At 41.7% G+C, this 27,827-nt stretch overlaps 1 protein-coding gene across 1 annotated transcript; it reads left to right on the top strand.

The window, feature by feature from the left end:
* Window positions 1-27,259, top strand: Cds (CDP-diacylglycerol synthase). Its single transcript, XM_065437438.1, has 11 exons — window positions 1-296; window positions 766-899; window positions 1,028-1,124; window positions 2,128-2,304; window positions 7,441-7,560; window positions 7,649-7,731; window positions 12,966-13,122; window positions 15,921-16,073; window positions 18,019-18,150; window positions 24,054-24,157; window positions 24,312-27,259. The coding sequence occupies exons 1-11, from the start codon at window positions 246-248 to the stop codon at window positions 24,427-24,429; spliced, it is 1,326 nt and encodes a 441-aa protein (XP_065293510.1). The 5' UTR covers window positions 1-245; the 3' UTR covers window positions 24,430-27,259.
* Window positions 27,260-27,827: the final 568 nt, after the last annotated feature.

The raw sequence follows: 27,827 nt of genomic DNA, 5'->3' as shown, positions 1-27,827 counted from the left end.
ACTACGTTTTCTCCACAGCATCAGCCAGCCTGCCTCAGCTGCTCGAGTGCTGGGCATGCGTGCTGGCGCCCTAGCTTTGGAATCGTTGCGGTAAAACGGATCGATGCAAACAAACAGCGAACTGCGGTGCTGGTTCCGAGCGCTCGTTCTTTGCTTCGCAGGGGCCAGGGAAGTTTAATAATTAGGAATAAGACGCCATATAGCAACAGGCTACATAGAAACAAGTGCCGCGTACGCAGCCAACCATGTCCGAGCTTCGGAAAAGAGCCACGGATTCCGAGCAGAAAGAACCGAAGGTAAGCGTTGTTTCCTTTCCGTGTTCAGGCTCCCCGGGCGCGATGCTCCAGCCATAGAGAGCTCTGTCGTAGAAATCACCTTATCGGTTGTGTGCCGAACTCGCAATCCAGGTTCTCTCCTTAAATTTGTACCTTCGCCATTTCCTTGAGCTAACTGGCTCTTTTCCTTGAATGATCAGCGCTTTCTTTTTCAATGTTCGTAAAAATCGTCCTGCACCAAGATTTTGACTGCTTATGATCGCCGCCGCACGATGTTTGTTTTCAGTTTTTCTGGCTAGTTTTAGACTGCGCATGCGGTGAACAGGCGACGCTCAGTGCAAGCTATTTGCCGAAGAGGTGAGCTTGTGGCCATCCCTCAGTGATTATAGCGCGCGCGCTCGGGATCTTGCGATGCTCGGGCGAAGTTCATTGAATCTGCAAGCTGACGTTGCAGTCTGAGAGTGATTTCTCTTGATGCCTCCCACGTTAGGAGCATGCAGTCGACTCTGATGACGAAAAGCTACCAGAGGAAAGCCAAGTAGACAACCTGACGAAAGACCTGCCTCAGGCGACTGACGAAACCACAGCTGTTTTGGACAATTACTTGAGCGGTCTGTCGAGAAGGTTCGTGCATTTAAAGTGCCTTCTTTTACCTTCCTAGCTCGATGAACAGATGCGCTGATTCCTGAATGGTACGATGCCGTTGATATTTGTTTACCTGTGTGCTTTGACTGTTTGTTTTGGTGCGCTAGATGGAGGAACTGGGTCGTCAGAGGAATCTTCACGCTGCTCATGATGTCATTTTTTGCATTCGTCATTTGGATGGGACCTTTGGCTCTAATGATTCTAGTAAGGCTACATTTTGCACTCTTTTTTACTGTTATTTTGTACAAAGCAAGCTATACTGTAAAATGTTAAACGTGCCAGGTGAAAACAACTGACCGAATGCCTAGCTTGTACAGCTTTGTTTTATTTTTTTATTTTGGGTAGCTTGAACTGTTTGCAAATGGCAGTTGGACAGTAATCCAGTAGGATGTTTTAACGTGGTACATCTGTTGACATTTACTAGGTGAATCAGCACTGTTTTCTATTATTTATAATTGGTGAACACTGCAAAGTAAGATCGCCTCATTTGTTAACATGGATAAATGGCTTATTACCTCATATAAGTTGTTAATTGATAGTTCCCGGTTTCCAGGAATTGAAGTGTGCTGTGCTATGTTGCTATTGATGCGGTTTATGCAGTGCCGCCCTTACTTAAGCATTATAGTCTGCATTGCCACAATGTACTTGTAGGCCTTTAGTGTTCTTTGATGTAGTTATAGTGAATTTAAATGCAGACTTTTTGAAAGCGCTAGTTTGATTTAAAATTTGTTGCCATCACTCTAGCCATTCCGTGTGAGAAATGTCTAGAGCTTTGGCAAGAGCTGTGCAGTTAAATGGAGAACCTTGCTTTTGTGACTTAGCTGTAATTTGGTGTGTTGTTGCCATGTGGGGTTGTTTAAGATATCGCTTAAATTGTAAGCACCCAAACTTTGAAATGCTTTGCTGTGAAGCACCATTAAAATAGAGAAGTCATTTCTTGTATATTGAATGTGCTGAGTATCTGTAGACACAAATCAATTCAACTTTTGTAACAAATTCAAGAGCTTAACATCTCATATGTTACTTGTAAAATTATCTGATGGCCAGAGCAGTGTTGGCACTGTTGTGAGTGGTTGTCATTAGCATACCAATTGTGTGCTCTGTTTCTGCACCTGTTTCTTGTTTGCTGCCTGTTTCTAGTACAATTAGCTCATGACTGATTGAATGTGAGGGACTACTCAAGTGACAGTGCCTGCATTTTTCACAGACCCTAGCAATCCAAGTGAAGTGCTTCCAGGAGATTATTGCCATTGGCTATGCTGTCTACCGAGTGCACGGGCTTCCGTGGTTTCGCTCGCTGTCCTGGTACTTCCTCCTGACAACAAACTACTTCCTATATGGAGAAAGTCTCGTGGATTACTTTGGTGTTCTTATCAGTCGAACGGTATGTTATTGCTAATTATGGCCTCTTCATTGTATTTAATATTTCTGTGACCGGTTGTGTGAGAAGATTAAAAGAAATTGAGCTTAAATCTATTATATATGCTATAGAAACTTGAGTACAGTAGCATTAAAGTTAAAGTTAGACTACATTGGTGGGAGCAAGTCATTCATAGCAGGATATAAAATGAAGTTCCTGGTCTTACTAATTGATCTGCGTTATCAGGGTCAATGATCTGAAGGCATTGTTTATCATGCTTTCAAAAAATTGACTCAACTGAGATATGCAATAGATCTTACTCGGGCAACTAGCTACGTGTGCTACCATAAAAGAGAGTTAACATTCCTTTCCTACTTCATCTGGAAACTAGTTCAAAATGTGTTGGCAACTGTAGGGCCAGTTGATTGCTATAAAATGCAAGCCTAAACCCATTTATGGCTCTGCATAAAAGAAAGCAGAGACAACTGAGATCAGGTCAAAACTCCCTTCACTTATGCGGTGTATGTAATACATATGTATTTAACATTTATATAATGTAATTAGACTGCATACATATGGACTGCAAATGGCAATACCAGCAATGATGGTAGTTTGTTGCATATTATTGCTGTTCTTTGTGCCATTTTTCTGTAGTTGGTAGTTTTGGTAGTTGGTAGGCATACTGAGAATTGTGACTACAAAGCAAAGGTATTAATGCACCAGCAGTGAGCTCAGCCTTCATTGACTGTATCTTTGCAGTAGAGAGAAAATAAAAGAAAAAATGTTATTGAAAGAAAAATGGAAAAGGCAGGTTCTACATGATTGCTGGTGGGCCACCTAAATTAAATTGATTGTCTTGCTCTTTAACAGGTGTTGCAGCAAGCTGTCCTAGATGGCCTTTTCATGGGCACTGGCCCCTTGTGGCAGAATCCACTCTTTGATAGTACCTATAGTGAGCTCCACAGCCTAGTAATGCAGGTGTATCAGAGTGTGGATAGTCCCGGACTCATCCATAACATGTGGTGCACTGTAACTGGCTCACTTGCATCACAAGAACAACAGGACAGGTCCGGTGACTTGTTGATGTATCGGGCTCTGAAGGCGAGCATTCGGTGGTACCCTGCATAACAACTGCATCAAGAGGAAAATACTGAGTATGTCACAGTTATCTTTGCAGTAGACATTGGCAGACTATAGTATGCACAAATGACAGCAGTAAGACCTGCTCATGGGTTACAGGATGCTCAAAGGCTTGTCTGGTGTATGCACTAGTTTAATCTAATCAAATTGTCATATGCATGCTAATTACAAAGTTACTGTACTCATATCAGATGCAAAACAAAAGCAATATAACCACTACACCTAGTGCTCTAAACACACGTTTATTGCATGTTGTCATTTGTTGACTTGTGCCCACCAGCCATATTTCTATAACCAGCTGGCACCTAAAACAGTGGTAATTGTTCCAGAAAATATATTCTCAAGAGAAATTTATATGTGCTTATAAGATGATATTAGTAGCTACTTTAAAGTATGGATGAGGTTCTTTAGCATCATGTGCTAAAGTAGCTTTGTAAGTTGGCCTGCCCATTTTCAAAATTATTGTGGATGTGTACAATCGCAGCAGGTGAGCATTTATTTTGATTTCATTCAGGAGCCTACGTCTGGTTGGGCATTATTATAGGGGGGTCTAAACTATAACAAGAATGAAAACATGGGAACAATAGGTACAGTTGTCACTTGCACATTGAACTAAAGCATACAGCTTGCAAGGATGAGAACAACATATTTACGGAAATGTCCACAGCACTCGCATCCAACTGATTCCACTTGGGAATTATAGAAGGAAAAAACAAATGCGTTGGTACATCTGTACGACATTTTATTTCTCAAACCGCTTCATCATGACCATATGTGCAATATATAGTATGAGCTCGTCATGTAGAAGCTTTTAGTAAAACCAATTGCATCATTAAAAAAGAAATACAAAAATTTTAATTGCAAAAGTGTTCATCATTGCTCTAGAGCTTTCCAACCTAGTTAATCTTAATGCTAGTTGTACTAGAAATAATTTTGTAATTACAAGTGACAAAGTGTGCTGCACAGTTTGGTATGCATTCAAGCTTATATTATAGATAAGCGTTTGGCCATGAGAACCCCGTACTGTATAGGCATGTTCAAAGATTGGTTGCATATTGGTGATACACAGAGCTTCTTAAAGGCTTTTTGGGGCAGATTTGGAATTGCATTTAATGAAATTTAACACACTGTTGGCTTTACCAAGTGCATAGCCTATATGTTTCTTCCTAGATAAGTCGGAAAAAAAATAGGCACCAAGATATTTAAGATATTCTATGGGATAAGTGGGGTACCAGACAGGCTACAACAAGAATAGAGCGGTTTGTGTTTCCTGGTAAAACTAATAAAACAAGACTTACTTACATTCCGATACATTTTTCATATTTTGCACCACAAAACCACATTGTCAAGATCGCATTGTAAGACATCAACATAATTCGTTCCATGTATAGATCTATATATTACACCATCATCTGCGTACAGCCTGACATTTGAAGTTAACGGTTTGACCAAATCATTAATACACAGCAAAAAAAATTGCGGTCCTAACATTAAACCCCGTGGCACCCTGGAAGTTGCGTCAACATTTGAAGAACCATTCGTGACAACAGACTGAAATTACAGGTAACTGCTCTGCCAACCAAGAATAGAAGCAAGAAAGCCTAAAAATGACACTTTATGCACTAAAAGAGCATGTGAAACAGTATCAATGCCTTCTGAAAATCTAGGAATGTGGAATCAGCTTGAAGCCCCCTATCATATAAACTTAACACATTATGAGAAAATTCACACATTTGTGTACCACATGCCAAAACCGAACCTAAAACCATCTTGTACTGAAGAAAAGAAACTATTGAATTCCAAATGTTTTATAATACTGTGCTATAAATTACATGCTCAAGGGTTTCGCAGCAGAAACTTGTCAAATAACTTGGTCTGTAATTAGTTGGAGTATTTTTCTTGCTGGACTTTAGTATTGACACAACATTAGCAAAATTCCACGCAGTTAGGAATTCCTGATCTTCTAGAGAGTTAGAAAACAAAATAGCAAGAAAGGGTGTCAAGGCTCTTGCATCTCTTCAATACATGATTAGAAATGGTGTCAGGCCCTGGAGCTGAGTTTGAATTAAGACATCAAAGAGCACACATATAATTTGCAGAGATAACAATGCCAGCCATAGGTTAAAAAATGTGGTGACTCAGATGGCATTTCACCTTGATGGCATTTCACCTTGAAATTCTCCAGAAAATGCAGATATAAAAATATTGATAGATTGAAAAGCACATTGAAGCCAAGCATGGTGCCGTCATGGCAAAGGAGCGATTCTACCTTGTTCGGGGAGTTATTGATACTGCCATATCCCTTTCACCAACTCTATACTGGAACAAAGCTTGGTGACAGAAGGAAAAAAATGCGGAAATAGTTCAGTGGTGGAGGAACATTGAAGAGTTTATAGTATCCTATGTCCATTTTGATATAATCAGCATGCAGAATGATCATCTTTAAGTTTTACTGAATTTTTAAAAATTGCCTTGGGCAGATAGCATAATTCTTGTCCTTGAGCTGTATTATTCAAAGAAGCGGGCATTTCTAGAACGAGAAATTGAAACATATATTCAACTAATTAACGAAAACTTTATAATTAATTTCCTAATTAATTAACTTCTGGCACATATTGCAACATACTAATTGTAGCCGGTGAGCTTGCAAGACGTGTCCACTTGAAATGAATTTCCGGGACTACACCAGTTTCAAAATATTATTTCCAGTGTGGGACAAAATACATGGGCATTCCAGTTACTTTCGTGCCTCAATGCATAAAGGAGTATTTTGTTTAAAAAAAATGGAACAGTGCATTTTTACAGTGAGTCTGATGGCACATATCTCCAAACTGGTGTCATTTTGGAAATTCATTCCAAGTAAATACGCTTTGCAAACTCAGCAGCTATGATTCATGAATTGCAATATGTGCCATAAAGTAATTAAGAAGTTAATTGGTGGATTTTTAAAAGTTTACTGAATATGTGTTTTGATTTCTCATGCAAGTAATGTCTGCCTCTCCGAATAATCCATCTCAAGGACTAGAATTGTGTTATCTGCAACAGGCAGTTTATAAAAATTGTGTAAAAATTGAAAATCATCACCCTGTATTTTGCATCAGTGGCATTTATACAAGTGAAACTTGAGGCAGAGCACAAATGACTGCATATGAGTTCATGGTAATGGTATCACCATATCCTGCACAAGTGCATCAAAAGGTGGACACAGAGAATGTCGCTATTATATTGATGGACATGTATATTTAAGCGATGATTATGTCTCAAGATTTGGAAATTATCCCAACAGACATTAAAGAACAAAATTCTTCCATATTAAAGACATCTTATACTACTAAAAGTAGGTTCAACACCTTGTCCACTTACAAATTTTTTGCTTAATTAGTGTAATATTTACAAAATTACTAGAGGCCTGTAATCATTACTTTCATGAATCATCATGAATTTGAACATTATGATAGTCTAGAGATATTTCTTAGGAGATAAGATACTGTCATTATTATCAGATGTTTGTCGCTTTTAACATGCACAATGATATCAAAAAGCACATTGTGATGTTTCTTTTTTATTGTTTTTGCTATAGTCATTTGCAGCACTGACACTTTCATGCACCATTATTGAAAAAAGTTACCTTATCTGCCATGCCAAGCTATGTGATATAGTGTGATTATCTTGTAGTTGCAAAGTTATGTGAAATATGTTTCCTAGGATGCTTAGCTTATGGCTTTTCATTTTTGTGGTCAATGTGCTTTACTCTTAGTTGTCAAGGAATTTTCGTTTCATGCATAATTTTGTGTTTTGCATTAATTTATGGTCACGGGGTGCCAGAAGTGCTTGTTTAGTCTGGGTGCAGAGATGGGATGCAATGGTTATTTGCTTGCTACTTCACTGTCTGACCAGAAGCTCGGTAAAGGCAGTCTCACAGACTGAAGGGATATGAATTGCCCCTCACCGCACACACTCGCACTACTGACTGTTGTTCTTGGCACTTTTTGAAGTTTTATGTATTTTTGCTTTCATTAGGACTCACTCAAGCCTCTTGTCCGCTGCCACCGCTTCATTTCATTTTGCCTGTACTTGCTGGGCTTCATCTGGTTTGTGCTGAGCCTTGTAAAGAAATATTACATGCGCCAGTTCTCTTTGGTAAGTATGTCAAGGAAGCTTTTGAAGTTTGTGAAATATGTGCAAGTGCATTGACTTGAACTGCTTATCTTCCTTTTTCTCTCTGAAGTTTGCCTGGACACATGTGACATTAGTCATCATCGTGACCCAATCGTACTTTCTCATTCAAAACATGTTTGAAGGTTTGATCTGGTGAGTGAGAATTATTTCATCACATGTGTGAAGTATTGTTGCAAGTGTTGTAAATAGCCATTAGCAGTGTCACTTAGTTATTCACTAACCTGCTGTGTGAAATTTCAGCATGAAGGTAATAGAAGTGCTTGAGACTGAAGTTTCTCTTTGTCTATGCAGTGCACAGAAATGAGTGCACCCATGAGCCACTTGCTGTTTCTCATACTTTTATTCTGTTGCACTTGCAAGTAATGAAAAAAGACACTAAAGACAATTTACTTATTACCTATGAAAATTTGAATGCGGAGTTCGTACATCACATTTTGAATGCAGAGTTTGCACATAATATTTTGTGGTTTTTACACTCATTGAAATGCATATTTCTCGAAAACGGGCAATAACAATCAATTTGTGCTTTGTGTGCTCCTGATGTGAATAAATACCACTCATGAGTGAGGCACGTGTGGTATTTATTACCATGCTAATGGAGCTGCATGATGCTTGCACAGTTTTGACCATGGCCAGGCCACGTTCATGACAAGCCTTATCTTCCGTGTCCTGACAATGGTCTCACAATGCTGTTAAGCTTGCATGGACAGTGGTGCTAGATTTCCTTCTAGATAATATTTTGGAAAACTTCAGTCTCGAAATGTAAGTGGATGAGGAGACACATTGTGCAAAGCAAGGCTCACAATTTTGTGGGGCCTCTTGAAGGCAAGATGTTGCTGTACAGTGCTCAACGATTGAAACGTGTTACTTGGGCAGCGTGGCGGTCGGCGCTTTTTGTGCCACCAGTGATCGCTGGGTGACCACTGAGGAGGCCGAATGCAGTTACGATGCATTAAAAAGATTCTCGCTTTCATGTGACACAAAAATATCTGACACATCATCTCAGTGTCACCAGTGCCCATCGGTGGCACAAGAAATACGGGCCGCCACGTTGTTTGAGTATTGCGTTTCAATCGCTGAGCACTGTACATTTGTCACATAGCTCCTTCATTGACCAAAGGCGCTCCTGAGTATAAACAAGTAATGACTATCCTAGCATATACAGATACAGACTGCTGTGCACATCCTTCCAAACTACAGCTCATTTTATGGTTTCAAATTCATCCCCCACTAAATTGATTCATAGCACCAACCAGTATCCAGATGGTACGAGTAAGTATACAGCAATGGAGTTACCGTATATGTATACACCTGTGTAAAGGCTACACCCCTAAACTTGGATCTAAATATTTAAGAAGAAAAAAAATATTTCAAAAATTATCCCCTCATGCTTGTGCTTCACAGTCTTTCGCAAGTGTGCCCCTCATCGGCCACAGCTGTGTGGCACACGGTGTATGATCTCCTCATGTTATTGCTGCAGTGCATAGAGGTGTATCAGGCTTCTCTTTGGTATATTTGTTGCTTTTACACATTATGATTTGTTAAATTAAAATTAAATTATGGGGATATACGTGCCAAAACCACTTTCTGATTATGAGGCATGCCGTAGTGGAGGACTCCGGAAATTTCGACCGCCTGGGGTTCTTTAACGTGCACCTAAAGCTAAGTACACGGGTGTTTTCGCATTTCGCCCCCATCGAAATGCGGCCGCCGTGGCTGGGATTCGATCCCGCGACCTCGTGCTCAGCAGTCCAACACCATAGCCACTGAGCAACCACGGCGGGTTATAATTTGTTAGAGAGGAGCTCGTCAACTAACTGTTGATGTAATAACTGAATTCATATCCAGGCATGGACCAAATTACCAATAAGGCACTCGTAAATCTTGACAGCCCCTCGCTACTAGAGCTTACCGCTCATCTTAATGAAGTATGGAGGAAAGGAAACCTTCCCGAGGACTGGAAAGTAGCCGAGGTTCGTCTGATACCGAAGCCAGGCAAGCCACAAGCCATTGAGAACCTACGACCGATCTCCCTCACTTCGTGTGTAGGAAAGCTCCTAGAGCACATCGTTCTCAATCGGTTACAACCATTCCTGGAAGACTCGGGGAAACTTCCAACAACGATGATAGGATTCCGTCCACACCTCTCAACTCAAGACATCCTACTTCAGCTGAAAGAGGAGGTGATTGTACCAGCGACACGCAACTCCCCCACGGCTATCCTCGCCTTAGATCTTAAAGGGGCGTTCGATAACGTCAAGCACACAGCAATCTTACAGAGGCTAAACGCGCTGGGCTGTGGGGCCAGGACGTACTCCTATATCAGAGATTTCCTCTCCGATAGAAAAGCCATCCTAAAGGTCAGGGACAAAGCCACAAACCCCTTCCTACTGGGCGGGCGCGGCACACCACAGGGCGCAGTGTTATCCCCTCTCCTTTTCAATATCGCCCTAATAGGCCTACCGCCGCTCCTCGATAACATCCCAGGGATCCGGCATGGCCTATATGCCGACGACATTACCATCTGGTCGTCCACAGGGTCCATCGGGGAAATGGAGAGCCGCTTGCAGGAAGCTGCAGACGTGGTGAGCGACTATGCTAAGTCATGCGGGCTCAGCTGCGCCCCCCAAAAGTCGGAGCTACTCCTGGTCTCACCGCGAAAGAAGCACAGAAGCGACTCGCCCACTATCAACATACGACTGGAGGGACACACCATCGTTCCGTCTCAGAGCGTAAAGATATTAGGAATGGTTTTCCAATCGGATCGCACCAATACAATATTAATTCAAAAGCTTAAGAATACAACAGCCCAAGTTACGCACATGATCCGGCGAATAACAACCAAGACAAGAGGCATGGGGGAGGCGGACACGCTTCGGCTTGTCCAAGCGTTCGTCGTGTCTCGAATAACTTACGCTATTCCGTACGCACTACTCAACGAGACGGAACTCAAGAAAATCAACACAATGATCAGAAAGGCATATAAGCAGGCGATGGGCCTGCCAATCAGTACGTCCACAGAACGCCTACTACGACTAGGTGTGCACAACACGGCCGAGGAGCTGATCGAGGCACATTTATCCAGTCAGCGAACAAGGCTGGCGATTACGGAAGCAGGGAGATCTATTCTCTTACGCCTGGGGCTCTCTGCCCCTCTGAGCCATCCGCCGCCTCAGACTGTGAGCTTACCCCATGCCATCCGGAGAAACATCACCGTACGTCCTCTACCTCGCAATATGCACCCAGTGCACCACGCAGAGCGAAGGGAGGCCCGCGCCCTGGCCATACACAAGCGATACGGAACTTTATCCTCTACAGCCTACACTGACGCGGCTTCTTACTCCAGACGCGCAGCCACAACAGCCACCGTAGTCGTCAACACAGAACATCGGAGCAGCATTTCGCTCACACGACACAATCCCCTCCAAGCCGAGGAAGCGGCCATAGCCCTCGCTCTCTCCCAAACAGAGGTTGAAGTCATAGTGACCGACTCCCAACAGGCGTGCCGCAACTTTGCTAGCGGCAGAATTCATGCCACTACACTCCGGATCATCAAGCAAAAGCCGCCAACGAGATCAGTCATGATCATCTGGGCGCCAGCTCATCAAGGCATTCCTGGCAACGAGGTCGCCAACCACGTGGCTCGAGATCTGACCCACCGAGCCGACGCCGAGGAATCTGAACCCGAGCGCATGCACCCTCTAGTCTCTTACCAAGACATCACACAACACTACAAGCTAACCCGCAGAACATATGCACCCCCACACAAGTCACTACCTAGAGAGCAGGAGCGATTCCTCCGAGCTCTACAGGTCAATACATTCCCCCACCCAACCAGAAATCACCTCATAGACCCTACAAAATTCTCTCCGCAATGCCGCTTCTGCGCAGAGCCCGGGTCCCTTAGGCACATAGTAGGGGGTTGCAGAGCGGCACCATTAAATCATCCGAACCCTTACCCCACTAACGAGCTTTGGGAGAGAGCCTTGGCCAGCTCCGACCTCGAGGATCAGCAACGGCTGATTGCGAGGGCCCAGGACGCGGCCCGAGCTCAAGGCATCCTGGAATGAGGACGCCTCTCCCTAGCTGCATTTACCTAATAAAAATGTTTATTCTCTCTCTCTCCAGGCACTTCACAGCTTGTCTTGTTGCACTTTCCCTCAGTGCGTATGCATTTGTGCAATGTGTACGATCACTGCACACTAGCCTAAAACATCGACATTTGCACACAGGCTTTCTGAGCTTTGTACATGTTTACGTTGGTGCCTAAAGCATACACAGGCACTATGAAACATGACATTCACACTTTGCGTGAGAACCCCAGTAGCTTTTTTCATTGTGCAAACTTGCATGTGGCACGACATCCGAGCCTGCATATGAATATGACTGGCTTCATCTTTGAACAGCATGCTTCCAGTGAACTAGACTCCAGCTACTTAGCACTGCAGTTTGTGCTACCGATGATAACTAACTGAACCTAAAACAAAGGCATCCAAAGGTTGTCGCACGTATGTTCCGCAAAGCAGATATGCATTTATGCACTTTTTACTCATCTGGACTGCACCCAAGAAATTCATATCCATAATTGAAGGCCTCATTGAAAGTTCTGATTATACACTGAAACTTTGAAACCTTTCTGCCTTTCTTATCAAAGCCTAAGATCCACATGACGTTCAGGTCTCTACTCCCTCCTTCTGGCTTGTGTGCCCTCCCCCCACACTTTCTCTTTCTTGTTGCACAGCACATTTCTGGTGACAGTTTTTGCACACTCTGCATTTCATGAATATTCTCAAGTTGTTTGTGTTGCTGCTGGCTATTTGTGCACTGCAGGCAGGATGCTTGAACTTGAGATGAGAGACGAGCCAATATTTTTACTGGTGGGGAGACTGGCTTTTCTGAGAAGGAGAGTATGCCCTGACTTGTGTTAATATTGTATGCACAGTACCCCCAATAAATTTGGAGAGCTGTTGACTCTGCTCATGCGTGTGTCTTTTGGGAGGCACAATCGCATAGATGATCACATGTGAGGGAGAACCATGCCCTACATTTAGACTAGTGGCAGCGCAGTGGCTGCAGGTTCATGCAAGAGCTTGTAAGCAAATTGCACGTACTGATTGTGTTGGCCATGTTCAAAAGGCTCTGAGACTTGGCGTAGCCCTTTAATGGATCTCAGGACCGGATTATTGCTTCTGCTGCAGTGTGGGAAAAGTGCTCTGGTTCCTTTGCATCTTTGTCTCTGTGGGGCACTATATTGAACTACACAGTTGTTGCTCAACTGCTTCACTGTGGAAACATTTTTCTTTAATGCAGCATTTAGGCTGCTATGTTGTGCCAATCAGCTTCTGGTCTGTGTGCACCTTTTGCAGGTTCATAGCTCCAGTGTCTATGATTGTCTGCAATGATGTCATGGCCTACATGTTTGGCTTTTTCTTTGGCCGGACACCATTGATCAAGCTGTCACCAAAAAAGACCTGGGAGGGCTTTGTCGGTGGAGGCATTGCAACTGTCATCTTTGGTGCTGCTGTAAGTTTCTATTGCTGTAGATAGAAGATAGACAAGCAAAGTGAAGGATATGTTTACTGCTTTGTTCAACCCCAGGAACACCTTCACACCTGCACTTGAGGGAGGTTACATAGAACTGCATAGTAATATTGAAAAGTGGGGTGCGCAACGCGCAAGAACACAGCACAAAGAAGAGCAGCGTTTGTGTCGTCCCCTCTTCTTTGTGCACTGCCCCCCCTTTCAAGATGATGGTACACCAACTAGTCCAATTATCAACATTATTGAACTGCATGTGTAATTTCATCAAGGCCAGGTGAGGTGTTGTGACTAAGTTGTAGAAGAGCAACACAAAGTTCAGCTAGTGTGAATTGATTCAGTTGTCTCGATCCGGGTTGGCAACTGGTGGAGAAAGTGGGGAAGGGTTGAAGTCTTGATAGAAGGTACCCTTTACTTCCCAGAGAAGCTCAGCAGTGATGCAGCCACATTGGAGCTGGTATCCTTGGAGTGCGCAGGGGTGCAGCAGCTGCACCAAGAGTGTGAAATTTGTTGAAATTTTGCCACGCTGCACCAAAATGCCCTGACTAGCTGCAAAAGTTTTTAGCTGGACTAGATTTAGCAGAAAGTAAGATCTGTGTTGGCAACCTGCAGTTTTGCCATCATCATTCGTGTGTCGAATGTTGCCGATCCACTCTCTAATCATGGAGACACATCAACGGAAAGGCACTGATAGAGTATACTAGTAGTGTGGGTGTGCTTGGTATTGGGCACCCAGAGTGTTGCTTTTGCAATGCTGCTTTCTGGTTGCAATGTACCTTTTAAAGCGAATAGCTTTATTTGGCTATTGCAGTTGTTTTCATGGCAGGTTGGTAGTACGATGGTGGTTGAACTTGGAGGAGGGAAGGCAAGGAAACATGCTGAGTAGAAAGGTGCAGCAAAGAGATGGGGGACTGTCACTTGCTCGTTTGTTCAGGCTAGTCGCTTACATTGACAATCATTGTCGATGGTTTCTGCATAATTTCTTCTCTGTTAAACTGCCCCGAATTCGGAATTTGGTGCTCCAAAATGGAATTTTCTTTCTTCATAGGCTGCTCCAAAATTTGATATTTCTGCATCAAAACTAAGGTGTTTCTGCCCCAAAAATTGCTCCCAATCCTATTTCAGCTGTTGCACCCCTAAGTGTGTGATAGGGTTTGGATTGAACCATGTGCAATTGAAACAGTTTGTAGAGCCGTGGTAAATGAGACGGACACACGTCTTTTCGGTATCAAGGTCTAGTTTATTTCTGTTCAGAAAAGAGAGAATTGAGAGGGCGTGCGCAGTGCACCAGAAGTGACAAGAGCTTTAGAGAGAGAGGAGAAGAGAGAAGTGCAGTGCGCGGACCTAGTGCCAAAGGAAAGCAGTAAATAAAGTAATCAGAAAAGGGAGCTTGCAGACGACATTTGGCGCAGTGAGTTGGATAATGGGTCCGTGTGCCTGGTGTCCAGCACTCATGAAGGTCCGCTTGCGGGACGCCCCACGGAGTTGTTTATGGCTGCAGGGTTATGGCTGCAGGGTTGGTTTATGGCTGCAGGGTTATGGCTGCAGGGCTGCAGGGTTGCACGGTCCCATCGCCACGCCTCTGCAGATTGCTGCCCCCTTAGAGAGGAAGCTGAAGCGACGAACGATGCTCACAATGCACAAGCGCACTTGCAAGGCGGAGTCCGCATGTCCTGGGAAGGAAGGCACAGTGAGATAATTAAGTGTGGGTGCTTCGCTGAATGCTGGCTTGAGTCACTCAAGCGCAATCGTATCTTGTGTCCGTGTGCCTGGTGTCCAGCACTCACGAAGGTCCGCTCATGGGAGGCCCGCGGGACGACCCGCGGAATTGTTTGTGGGGCTGCGGCGGTGGTGCGCAGCTCCATCGCCACGCTGCTACAAGTTCTTGGACTTGAGCCCTGTGAATCTGGCCATTCATTTATTTACAAATCTGACTCCAATGCTGTGCTGCAAGCCCCTCCATGCACTCCTGACTTTCTTGGGTGATTTCACAGATGCAGTGATGAAGAGACTTGTGCTTGTACTGTATCTTTTTTATAAGTTTGGGACACTTCTTCCATAGGGCATTATAAAGGATGTCAACATAGGTATGATCCTCTGTGTTAGCTATAGAAGACAAATGCTGACAAACAACAGAAGGGATGTCCCAAGCCCAGTCCCCTAGGTCAGTGGTATCATTGGGGAATCCTTCTGAATGTGTGCTTTTTTGGTTCAATTTGTGATGCAGGTGGTTCGGTTGCGAGGAGTTTTGTTACCACAGGTTTTGCCGAGGAACATATTAATTTCCACGATTAGGATTGATTAATTTCGGCTCAAAGGCAGTGGTTGTTGCCGAGGGCATCGCGAGTGTTTTCCCAGATGCTTTTATGAGCAAGCACCAAGGCAAGATGAGGGTCTTATTCTGTTCACGAGAGTTAACCTGTTCTGGTTTTGGTGTCATTGAGCAGAGATACGTAGTAATTGCTCATGATAGTAGGTATCTAGCTTGCTTCCAGTCGCAGAGGTTTTGGAATAGCCCCGTGTCATATGGAAGCAGTTGAAGTTGCCCAGAATGAGCAGGTTACGGTCAGGTCTTCTCATTGCACACAGGAGACCTGCGTTGGAAGTGAACCAAGATCGATGGAACCATTTGGGAATATTACATGAGGAGATGACTTTGTACATATCACATGACTGATTTTGTGGCATAAGTGGCACCTTTCGAGGAAATTAACACAGAGCTGTATGACTTTCTTTTAAGTGTGTCTTCATGCCCACCTCTAAGTAATGGGCATTTTTTGCAGATATCACAGTACCTGTGCCAGTTCAAATACTTCGTCTGTCCGATTGAGTACTCTGAAGAGTTGGAGCGCATGACTATGGACTGTGAACCTTCACCACTGTTCCAACCAACAGAATATGGTTTTCCAGAGTGGATTGAGACAGTGTGCAATCTTGTGAGTGCCGCCTCGCATTTATATTACACTTTGCCTATGTCACTTTACTCTTGTACTTTTGCATGTGTTGTGAGTTTTTGTGGGCAGTTTGTATGTTAGTAGGTATCCATTTGAAAATTTGGACCAGCTGAAGCATCACAAGCCTGTTCAAGTGAAGTGTAAACTGGCACATTGATTGTGCTGTTAGTGCAAGTTTATATTAAGGGACTGGAGCTTGTGCCACTAAGCAGCTGTAACACTGAGAGCATACACCTCAGAAACCAATATTTTATTATTTTAGGTAGTTGTGTTATAAAATTTAAGCCAGTTATAAACGATGTTTGTTTGTTTTTTCAGACGTGTGATTTCTTATGTGGCTTGACTTTCTGATATGTGGCTTAATACAGTCAAATGTTTCCTTTCATGTACAGGCTTTTTTTTACTTTGAGAGTGCAATTGTGGGCTTAGAACTTGCTTTCAAATAAATTGTTTTCAAATAAATTATAATGACCAGTACTCATGTTTCTTCTTTCATAAATAAATATCAGATATATTCTGAAACACAGATAGCTAGTTTCACTCTGTGTACAATGGAGAGTACATTTGCAAGAGTTAATACAGTAGACCTATCACAGGTAGATAGGCAAAAAATCATCCACAAAATGGGAACGCCAAAATGAGGAGGCACTGGGATGCTATAGAGAAACATGCCTTGCTGTTTTTTCTTAAAGTTAAGAAAAACTGCATCTACTATCAGGTGTATTTCTCTACCTCTTTGATAATTATATACTGGCAGCTGTTCCCCATACATGATAAGGCAAACTCAACCAAATTTGCGACTATTCAAGCTATAGCATGATTGTATTAAAATAATTTTTCCATTCATTTTAGTTGGAATTGTGCTTTCGTGTTATTGGTGTTACTTGAAAAAGTGTGTTAGCAATCTTTTCATCTGTTGGCTGAATAAAGTGTTGTAAGACAACTTTTTCTTGCGAAGGTTTTTTTTTTTTTTTCGAACTGCCTGATTTTTCAGTCATTCGGTGACTCCCGTCACATCTGAAAAATAAGTCAGCAACTAGTTTTCATTGCAACATCGAAAAGCAAACATAAGCTAATGCACAATGTGACTCCCTTTTTTGAGTATGTTGTGTGACCAAAGGTCGTTATTAGCTTTTGATGATTGTGCGAATGGGGAAAGACTTGACTTTTTCTGTGCTTTCTGCACTGCAATGCTGTTGGCAAGGATGACGGAGCCGATGCCATTGCCAACTGTGTTGAATCCTTTAAATGAAAAACACAGCACCGAACAGCAAAAAAACCTTGATAGCGAACGTCGAAGCAGCTAGGCCTAATGACAGCACTAAAAGACAACTACAGCTGCCAGCGAATCGGTATGCAAGAGTGCTGGTTAGGGGCTGTGAAATAATCGAAATGGCAGCCGTGGGGTCCTTAATTAATGCCTTTTCGGACCTGTGGTCATGGCAGAAAGTCTGAAAAATCATACTGCGAAGGCTTTCAGCACCTAAAATTGCAAACATCCTTATAAATTGGCTCTAAGGGTACGTGGCGGTGCCACAAAGGCGTTTGAATTATGAGGCATGTCCAAAAAATCAGTTGTTAATCGCATTCAATAATTTAGAATACTGAATTTTTGGATCGAACACAAATATAAATAAAATAGCCAATGTTATTTTATTCATATTCAAGATACGGCATGTTTGCACACCCCTAGAAATTTTATTTGAGTTGTTATACCAATTTTTTTATGACATTTAGTTTCATTACAATGAGGTTCAACTGTAGTTAACATAATATATGCATACCAGTACGCAAGTGTCCTGCTCATACCATGTTGTTCGGTGAAACTGTGCATGCTGATTGACATATTGTAGTGTGTGCAGGACTGTTCTTTTGTCCTTTATGATATGAAGAATGCCTTTGCTTATGCACTTCATTGTTTTTGCAGTTGCACTTGAAGACTACCATCACACTCTATCCTTTTGTACTTCACTCGTTGAGCTTCTCATTGTTCAGCTCCATCATTGGACCTTTTGGAGGATTCTTTGCCAGCGGTTTCAAGAGGGCCTTCAAGATTAAGGTACGGCAGTCACATGCCATTGACATCCAAATTCATTAAAGGGGCCCTGCAACAGTTTTCATTACTCGGATGTTCCCAACAGTATTGTCTAGTGACATAAGTTTATTTAACCAGCTCAAAAAGTGCTGCAGGGCCCCTTCAAGACAGAACATTTTGTAAAGAGCATTATGTGATACTACATCCATCGAAGCAGCTGTCATATATGTTGCAAACTGTGTTTTATTGCCTGAATTTTACATTTTGGAGCCACATTCTCAATTGATCACTTTCAGGGATACTTTCATTTTTGTGTGGCATGGTATCTGGTTTGACACTTCGCTCTAGTGACAGGTGTTGTGCCTGTTGGCTTAGCCATTCGGCATATACTGAAATTGATATCCAGAAAGTGAAAAGTGAGAATACCGCTCCAATTTTGTAGAACTTGCTTGAAAGCTTGCTTGGAAGCAAGCATTGCTTGTGTAGTAAACTTCATGTGGCAGCCAGAAGCTGGGAGACTTGTAAAAAAAGAAAAAGAAATCTTTAAGTTGAGCATTTTCTCCTTAAACACAATCTGAATGTTTCTCAATAGATACCTGTGCACAGTTGTATCAATTTGAGCGTCTTGCACTGTGTACAGGTCCACTTACACTCTATGTCAGCACTTCCTTGCAGTGCTGTGAAAGCTGCAGGGCTCCTTAGTTAATAGGAGGAGCGAATGCCCCCTAAAGATTTGTTCATCTGTGCCACGTTGTCTGCTTGCTGCATCGTCGAACCGCATTTTCTGAATTGCATGTGTGTTGATGCAAGAGATTCATCGGTGCTATGTATGATAACCCGTGTTTAGATGAACACGACATTGGACATTTTCTCTACTCCATTTCAGTAGTTCCTCACAACCTCCTTAGCCAATAGCAGGTGCAAATGCCCTTATGATGATACATTTGACTGGTCGCTTTCAAGCGCTCAGAACACATTCGCCTGGTTCATTCAGAGCACTGCGCTGCAGCCTAGAGGGCTCGGAGGTGCTCTCATCTTCACCCTGGGAGCGCAACTGAGATACGACAGAAAGTTGATCATGTGGCTACTCCGATTGCTCTGAGAGCAAGCATGTTTGGCTGGGGAAGGCTTTGTTTGGCTCCATCGTTGAGAGGGCTCCACATTGTTGCAAACCGAGTTGGAGTGCGGTAGGAACCAGTCAAATGGTACCATATGATATGTTTGTGCTGCATCATCTGCTTGGTGTCTGGTTGCCACCCTGCTGTCTCTATTTGTTTGGAGACCCACTGGTACAGGCAGCACTTGCTGGTGTTTGTGAGCAATGCGGCTCTCTTGATAACTGTGCTCATACTAGCACTCTTCCTAAATTATTTCTTGACTGCATTAAGCACATTCAGCACCAATAACCTCACCTGTTTCGGCAAATGCAAGATCTTAGATTTTTAGCGCTCTGGAAATAACAGCCGACGCCATTTTCCCGAATGACAATGTAGTACCCTGCGACAACCCTCCACTGCGTTGTGACTGCTCTCTTCAGACGTTTATTAATCTGAGGCCAGAGACATCGATCACACTTTGCATATACACTTAACTAATATGTTTTCAGCAGTATTGTGATATATATTTGTGCTTATTTCATAATCCATAGTTTTGATGTTCATAACAGCAATAGGAAAACATATGAAGCATCATGATCAAGAATGAATGTACTGTGACCTTAAGAGTCGCAACTGGAACTATAAGCTACCTATATGGCATTTCTTTTATTTTTAGATCATACAAAATTTTCAAAAATCGCCTGCAGCAGGTAGCACGGTTGTAGTCCTTGAGCTGGATTACTTGACAAGGCGGGTATTATTCACATGAGAAATTGAAATGCATATTTGACTCATTTGTTTTGTTAATTAACCAAATGAAATTCACTTATTAAGTTTTATGAAATAATTTACAGCACATATTGCAATTTACGAATTGTAGCTAGTGAGTTTGCAAGGCATATTGACCTGGAACAAATTTTGAGAATGGCACCGGTTTCGAGATAGCGTTGTCAAAAACTTGTGATAAAAATGCTCCGTCGTTCCCCTTACTTTTGAATGAAAATGCTGTTTTATGCACTGAAGCACAAAAGTAAATGGAACACCCAGGTATTTTTTCACACAATGTTGGAATGAATACCTTGAAACTGGTGTCATCCTGAAAGTTCATTCGAAATGGATACACCTTACAAACTCACCGGCTACAATTCATAAGTCGCAATATGTGCTGTAAAATTATTAATTTCTGAATTTTTGTTAATTAGTTGAGTGTAATTAGTTGAGTGCTAATTTGCTGATAATTTGTAGTGCTGATTTATCGTGCTAGTAATATCCACCTTTTCGTCTAATCCAGCTAAAGGACAAGAATTATGCGATCTGCCACAGGCAATATTTTTAAATTCCGAAAAACTTAAGAATGATTACCCTGTATACCTGTGTATGTATGTTATTCCATTTCTCACAAGCGTCAGTTCAAAGACCACCAGGTTGTTCTTGGGAACATTAATAAAATTGATCGCTTGATTAATTATTAGAAGTAGTCTTGTTGTTTTCGTCTTAAACAATTTTCCTCAAATGTTTCCAGCAGTCTTTGTCAGCTGATGGCAGTTACACTTTTCCTGAGTAACTGGAACTGTTTTGGTGGGCAGGGTGAATCAGCTGGGCTGAATTTTGCACCACATTAAGGAATTTTATGGTTCTTGTATCTCTTGATCATGGTTCTTTACCTGGCGATCTGCCGCGTCACGCTTTCACAGGCGGGGCGTGCTAGATCATGCGCCAGCTCTGCCACTAACTGCTATCGAGCTTGTTTGAGGGCGCTGCTTTTTGATGCAGGCGGACGGTTAGTCACGTGATATTTTTCATTTTTCACAGGCTTTCTTTATCGGCCAGATAAAATAAACAGGCAAAACGTACGTGACTGAAAACATGCCAGCTTTGAGTTTCAATTTCCTACAAATTCTTCATTGACATTGCAGCATTCAGAGCAGTAAATAAGAAAGTAGCTAATTATTAATTTGAATGGCATTATCAAAAAAGTTACTGGCAGCTACTCTACTCAACTGTGAACAATAGGCACTTGGTTATTTTTGCATAGAATGGCCTGTATTTTTAAAAAAACGCAATGCATGATAGCTGGGACACCCTATATATAGATATTTTAATTGTCCTAAGGCAATAACCTCTTCCCTGCCATAGACAAGTGGGGTTCATTTGCATGTTCCTGGTAAAAACACCCAAGGACAAGCACAGCTTGTCAATGATACTTCTCATTTTCATGCAGTTCCCATTTTTTTTTCATTCACAATACTTTTCAGTTTCTTTCATTTTCTTGTATACTGCTGTTTAGCTTTAATTTATGATAAAGCTTAAACCGTCGTTTGCCGGCATTTTATTAAAGTTACCCCTATCCTATCCTTAACATTTTATATAAATAAACAGTGTATAAATAAATTGACTTTGTTTTTCATAAAGAATTCCACTGTAAAAAGATTTGGCCATTTGTTATCAGAATTCAGAATAGTGGCACAGAAGGGGGTTAATCCACATAATTTGGTTTCATCTTTACCATGACGCTCCTAAATGTAGTTCCATATCCTGTACATTTTTAAATTGGAACATAATTTGCATGACATTGTTGAAGTGGTACTGCTTACTTTATTGAAGAAGAGTGTTTGTTGGGCATTGTATGAAAAAGCTGCAAAAGAGTTGTAAGCGTATTTTACAGAATAATTGCAAGGTTATGGTTACAAAATTTTAATGCGATGGGTGTGACTATATGCAGGGGACAAATGTTCCAGCATTGCTGAGCATTCTTCAGAAATATAATGTGCTAAATTTTCATGTGTTGATCAAGGTTGGTGCTTTTAAGGGCAACCCGGTGTAATGGATAATTTGCTATGGTAGTGCGCTGTGGTAGCACAAGGTCCCGAGTTCTGTTTGCGGCCGCCACATGCCGATGGAGGGCGGAATGCAAGAACATTTATGTTCTGTGCTTTGTGTGCAGATTAAACCTACAATAAATGAAATTTGTGCGAGTACGTGAGAATTCATACTCGACTTAAAGCACTAAAAACGAGGACACAAGAAGAAGGAAAACCAGACAAGACGGGCGCTACTTCAGACTACAGTTTATTTTCGGAAAAACATGCCTATTTATCAGTTGACACAGAGACCAAAAGCAAAGTACATCATTGCGCAAGTGCACTCCTAACCCCCCAATAGTTCAAGAAAGTTCTGAAAGTTACGGCTATGCTCATACAAAAACACAGAAAAATGAAAGCTCCGAAAGCTAAGACTTATAGAAACGAGTTCTGACTCGGGCCTTTATCATGTGGGCACTGATAGCGTTGGATTTGCAGCAAAAAACATCTTATCGAGATGTGCTATTTCACTTGTGTGAAGGTTTATCGAGGACTGACTGACATATGTGGAACCATCTTTTTTAAATGTAGAAAGTTTTTACAACCTACCTAGTTGTCCTATCTCAGTGCTGGAAAAGGACTCATTTTTTGCACCTTAAGTCAAGTATGAAAGTTAAACCCTAGGTGGTAAAAATTGATCCATAGCCTTCTACTACGGCGTCTTCATAACCTACAGTGCAGTTCTGGAATGTTAAATCTTGCAATTAAATTTTTCTTAAGGACCATTAGAGCTGTCTAAGCAACACCTTGTGATTGCTGCATTTAGGTAGTTAGTGAGAAATGCATATTTGAACTTGGTTATTTGAGCCCTAGAGTATACTTCCGCGACCTATTGACAATAATAAGAGCAGTGCTCAATGTTTTTTCTGTACACCTAGAGTTGGTAAGGCTTGCTCTTCTTGGCAGAAAATGATGAAGTTGTATTGTGAACACCCAGATAAGGTGTAGATTTATGGTATGTTAAACCATACCATACATACATATCCATACAACCATACATATCCCACAGCAGGCTGGCAAAATTTTAGCGAATTCGGTGTGGTAGAAAATTTGTATTCGATTTTTTTTTTTTCATATCGCTGTTGAACCATACAGCAGTCCTGCAACACTGAGTGGTGACGAAATGAACTCGCACTTTCCGGAAACAGCTCCCTCGGAGTAATGGAAGCTGATCTAAAAGCCCATACTTTTGCGCACTGTAAGCACCGGAAGTGATTGGCAGGAGCTGGAAATCAGTTGTGGCTGCTATACGTTGTTTTGTTTTTGCATGTGCATCTCGGCGGCTTGCGACTGCTGGTTTTTATCAGGCAAGTGAAGAAATTGGGTGCCAGAGTGGAGAGCTGGGTGCCAGAGCTTGTGGAGCAAAACATTTGATGTGGTCTTGAAGTGTTTTAGAGCAGGTGACACAATTGTGTGGCCTGGCTTCTGCTTGTGTCACACAGCCCTTGTCAAAATGGCGGGCTGGGAGTGGCTTAGGGGCAGCAATTTCAAAATTTAAATTTTGAGTTAAATGTGTGCTGAGAGCCCAGTCATTTTGTGTATTACCATATTGGTCAGTTATAATGATAATCTGAGAATAGCCTGACAACTGTGCCATGGCCGCATTAATGTTCAAGCCTTACTAGAAGAAAATTATTGCCCTAGCACCAACATGTATTTACTGTCTGATTGTATGATATCATACTGAAGTTGCCTCATTAAAGTTTCCTCCGTTTTCAAACTAAATGTAATTGTTTTAGACAATGAACAGTTAACATAAATCATCATTCAAGTGGTGTAGATGCCAAAATTTTGTGGTGTTTCCTGGATCAGCTTTGCATATCCAAAGATGGAATTTTCACCAGTCTTTTACTTTTGCGTTGCTTTCCAGCTTAGCAAATTTTTGGTGTCTAGTTTCTTCTATATGTAGTGTATTTACTATGTATTATATATGCCATTTTGTGCATCTATTGTCTTTCTCCCTCTGAAGGACTTTGGGGACATCATCCCTGGCCATGGAGGCATAATGGATCGTTTTGACTGCCAGATTTTGATGGCTTCCTTTGTGAATGTTTACTATCACAGTTTTATCAGGTATGTTGGCTATTTGTATGTGCTGTTCTGTCCTGTTTGAATGCCATTGCAATCATTTCAGCTCAGTTCTGTATTTCTTATGTGAAAATTTTAAGTATTCCATAAAGGCAGGTATTGCAGGCTAATGGATAATCAGATTTGTTTACTTTCACAGGGCTCCAAACCAGCAGAAGATTCTGCAACAGATCTACCTGATGAAGCCAGAAGTACAGCTGCAGATTTTTGGCAGCTTGCGGGACACACTGATAGCACGGGGCCTGCTCCCTTCCTAAAGGGAGCACCATCAAGGAAGCAACAGTCGCTACTGAACTAGTCACTCATGTTGTGGGCATCACTACCTTGTTCTATACTTAAGGTTCATTGCCCTGCCACCCCCCTCCCACACTCTTTCCTGCTTTTTGAAAATTGACTATAGTAGAGCTTTTCAGCTGTTGCGGTCACTCGTAAATTGAGGAAACCACCAACAGTCAACGCATTGATGTGGGAGTATATAACATACTATCCAAGGTGCAAAGGAAATCATGGACCAAAAATCTGTCATATGTGTGCTTGAGTCAGAATACTATTTCGATGCATTTAAAAAGGCTCCAAGGTTTACTTCAGGTGTTCTGTCGTATTCTTTGGTATCAGCAGTTGGCATAATGTGCTCCTAAATGAATTACTCCCACTTGTGTAGGATCTGCTATGCCTATAATGGCAACGGTGCTTGGCAGGTTGACTTGCTTGGCGTTTCTTCTGGCTGGGTGTTGCGCATTCCATTTTTTTTATGCACTTACTCATTCGTCTTGTGAAACCGTATGCTACAGCGTATTCTATACAGTTAATTGTATGTCTAATTGTGATGTGTGTTTTAGTTCTTTAGCTTGCTCGCAAGTCTTGAAGTTGCATCAAACCCAGAAGTTCTACAGGATGTTCTGATGTAGTTGGTCAAATGCATGGATCTCTTGCTTTGACAACGAAGATGTACATGCAATTGTGGGTGCATCCATTTCAGACTTTACCAATGTTGGAACCATTATACTTGTGCGGAGGTAAATTTAAGCAATGTGGCAGCGTTCATATGCAGCATGTATGCTTCTAATTTGCTTTTACAAATGACAGTGCAGTAATGTAAAATATGCAGCATGGTATTCTTGGATGCTCATTAAAGATTGATTACAAATGGGTAATTATGATGCCAAAAAGTGTATATGTTGTGCTACGGTGTGTTGAAAGAAGAGGCAGCCTTGTTAAATACAATGTGTCAGTAAAAGTACAAGCACATTTGCTCTGAAACTTGGAAGCTTTTGTTTGTGTTGTTCATTCATTGACTGTAAGTTCTCATATCTAACTAACATTATTTTTATTTGGGTGTTGGGCAATCTTGGCTACTTCAACAAAGGTACACAAGCTCCAGGAAATACATGTCGCAGCATGCAGTACTGCTTTTCTGTGAGCCAATACTTGTTTTGTTATGCTATACGTGCCAATGTTTCATGTTTGCTGCATTCCATGTTGCTTTATTTTTTTTTGGTGCACTTTTGTGAAGCTTGCATTCAACTTGATGTTTTTGACATGTCAGCTGCTGTAGAGGTGCACATTCCTAGTCGATAATACACCTCTTATCAGAGGAAATCAGTTCAAAAGCACACACCCGAAGGAGCTTTGTGGAAGCAGAAGCACGTGCATTATGTACAGTTTACTGTATTTCCTGATGTCCTCACTAAGGAAGACAGGTGGCTTACAGTACTGCAAATGAGACGTGAATAGAAAACATTTTTACTCCATTAGCATGTGACGTTTCATGAAGATCCAAAAGATATGCATTGTTGACGCTAATGCATTGGTAACAGTTGTTTTTGAGTGTGTAATGAACATGTACAGCCATGATTGCTGGCACTATTTCAGAACAGACGTTGTAATACTTCATTTTTGCTAGCTTTTGCTTTGACTCTGTGATTGGCATGGTGCAGCTAATACTATATCTGGACATGGGCATTTCCCTTATTTATGTGACATATGGTAGAGTGAACTTTTTTGCTGCTTTTATTTATGGTGGTGTGGTTGTCTATGCACACAGACTAATCGCACCATTTCTGTTCTTAAAATAAAACTAAGTGATCACATGGTGCCGTGCAAGTTTGTTTTATAAGGATGCTGGCAATACTACGAGAGGGCAAGTGCAGTGCTGTCGGCTGAAGACAAGAGCCTAGGTTGCCTACTTTAACAGCCTAAACATGAGCAGGGTGCTTCGCACAGTAGTACTTCAGAGTCGCATAATATAAAAATGCACATGCAGGTGTATCATCAGTAAAATGGACCAAGCTTCAGAAATATTAGCATTTTCCCCATGTGTGAAGTTCTGCAGCTCGTTTTAGTTTTGCTGCAGACCTTGTGGTATCTTTAATCTTTAAAAGATTAAGAACTGAATATATATAGATAAAAATGACTCCATTAAAAGTTGTTGGATCTCAAATGAAAGGACTAATACTATAGTTCTTTAGAAAATTTCAGGGAGATTTCCATGTTTCAAATAGTGTGCAAAAACAGCACTGCAGACTTCAATGTGGTTCTAGTGGATGTAGGCTTGTACACCATGATATTGTCTGTAGTAGGTACCCTTAAGTATGCGACGTAGGTTTCTTGAAAACTTCCTTTTCCAGGTAGTCGTGATCCAGCTTAGTATTTCAATTGTCACATTATATGTTAGTTGAAATTCTTCTGGTTCTTGGACCACTTTAACTAATCTGTTTATAATAATAATAATTAAAAAATGATATATTAGTATGTCACGTCTTATCTGATACGTCTGTCTGATCTGTCCAATATTTTTGATCTTGGCCCACATTACACATGACACCCTGTAAATGTTCATATACCAGTACAATGTGATGCTTGTTCCATTATATTGCCACGTTCAGATATTTCAGAGTTGGTGTCCCAGGCATCTGGAGTGCACAGAAATGTTGGCCGTTTCCATGTCTTCAGCAGTCGTTCTTGTTGCCATGTTGTTAATGCACTATTTCTTAGTGTGGTGTTTGCATTGATGAAACCTTTGTCTTGGTTGTGAAGTATTTCCTGCACTACTGAGGATCAAAGATAGTAATAAAGAGATATAGCGAATTTTGTCCCGATTGTTTTATGGTTCACCAGTAGAATGGTCATGTGTAGGTGAAATACAGAATAAAAGAAAGCTGTCTCTTTTAAACATATACCTGTAATATTGTTAGAACGTTAAGGACTGTTGAAGCAACTCAAAGCTGATTTTGAAGCCAGAGATTATTTTAGTGCAGCAGAAAGCTTACCTGCTGCTAATCTTGCAGCATATATGTATGCAAAATGCTATGAATATCTTTTCTAAGCATTTTGGCAATGTTTGTGTAGTCCTATGCTGCATACTGTGATAACTGAATGCAGTTTTCTTTTTTGGCCTGGTACTATCGTAATCACACGCTTCAAAGGGCAGTGGTTTCATCATCATCATCATTGGCATAGTAGTGACTGTATGCAAGAATATGAGAGAAGCTGAAAACAAGTGTGGTTCAGTTAAAAAGATTATTTTATAAAGGCAGTCTTGCCATAAATCGTGCCTTCAGAACTGTTGAATAATTTCTGCAACAATGTTGATGCACCTTTGATAGGGCTTGTCAGCTGTCTCTTGTGCTGTTCTCTTTTGACTAACCAAACGAAG

This window comes from Dermacentor albipictus, chromosome 1 (assembly GCF_038994185.2).
Source record: "Dermacentor albipictus isolate Rhodes 1998 colony chromosome 1, USDA_Dalb.pri_finalv2, whole genome shotgun sequence".
Lineage (NCBI taxonomy): Eukaryota > Metazoa > Arthropoda > Arachnida > Ixodida > Ixodidae > Dermacentor > Dermacentor albipictus.
Note: the sequence above shows the minus strand (reverse complement) of the source record. Positions and strands in the feature narration are given on the sequence as shown.

Coding starts and splice junctions, on each gene's coding strand:
- Cds (XM_065437438.1), top strand. CDS start 246: ATGTCCGAGCTTCGGAAAAGAGCCACGGATTCCGAGCAGAAAGAACCG. Junction 13,123..15,920: donor CTGTCATCTTTGGTGCTGCT/GTAAGTTTCTAT, acceptor CATTTTTTGCAG/ATATCACAGTACCTGTGCCA. Junction 24,158..24,311: donor TACTATCACAGTTTTATCAG/GTATGTTGGCTA, acceptor TTACTTTCACAG/GGCTCCAAACCAGCAGAAGA.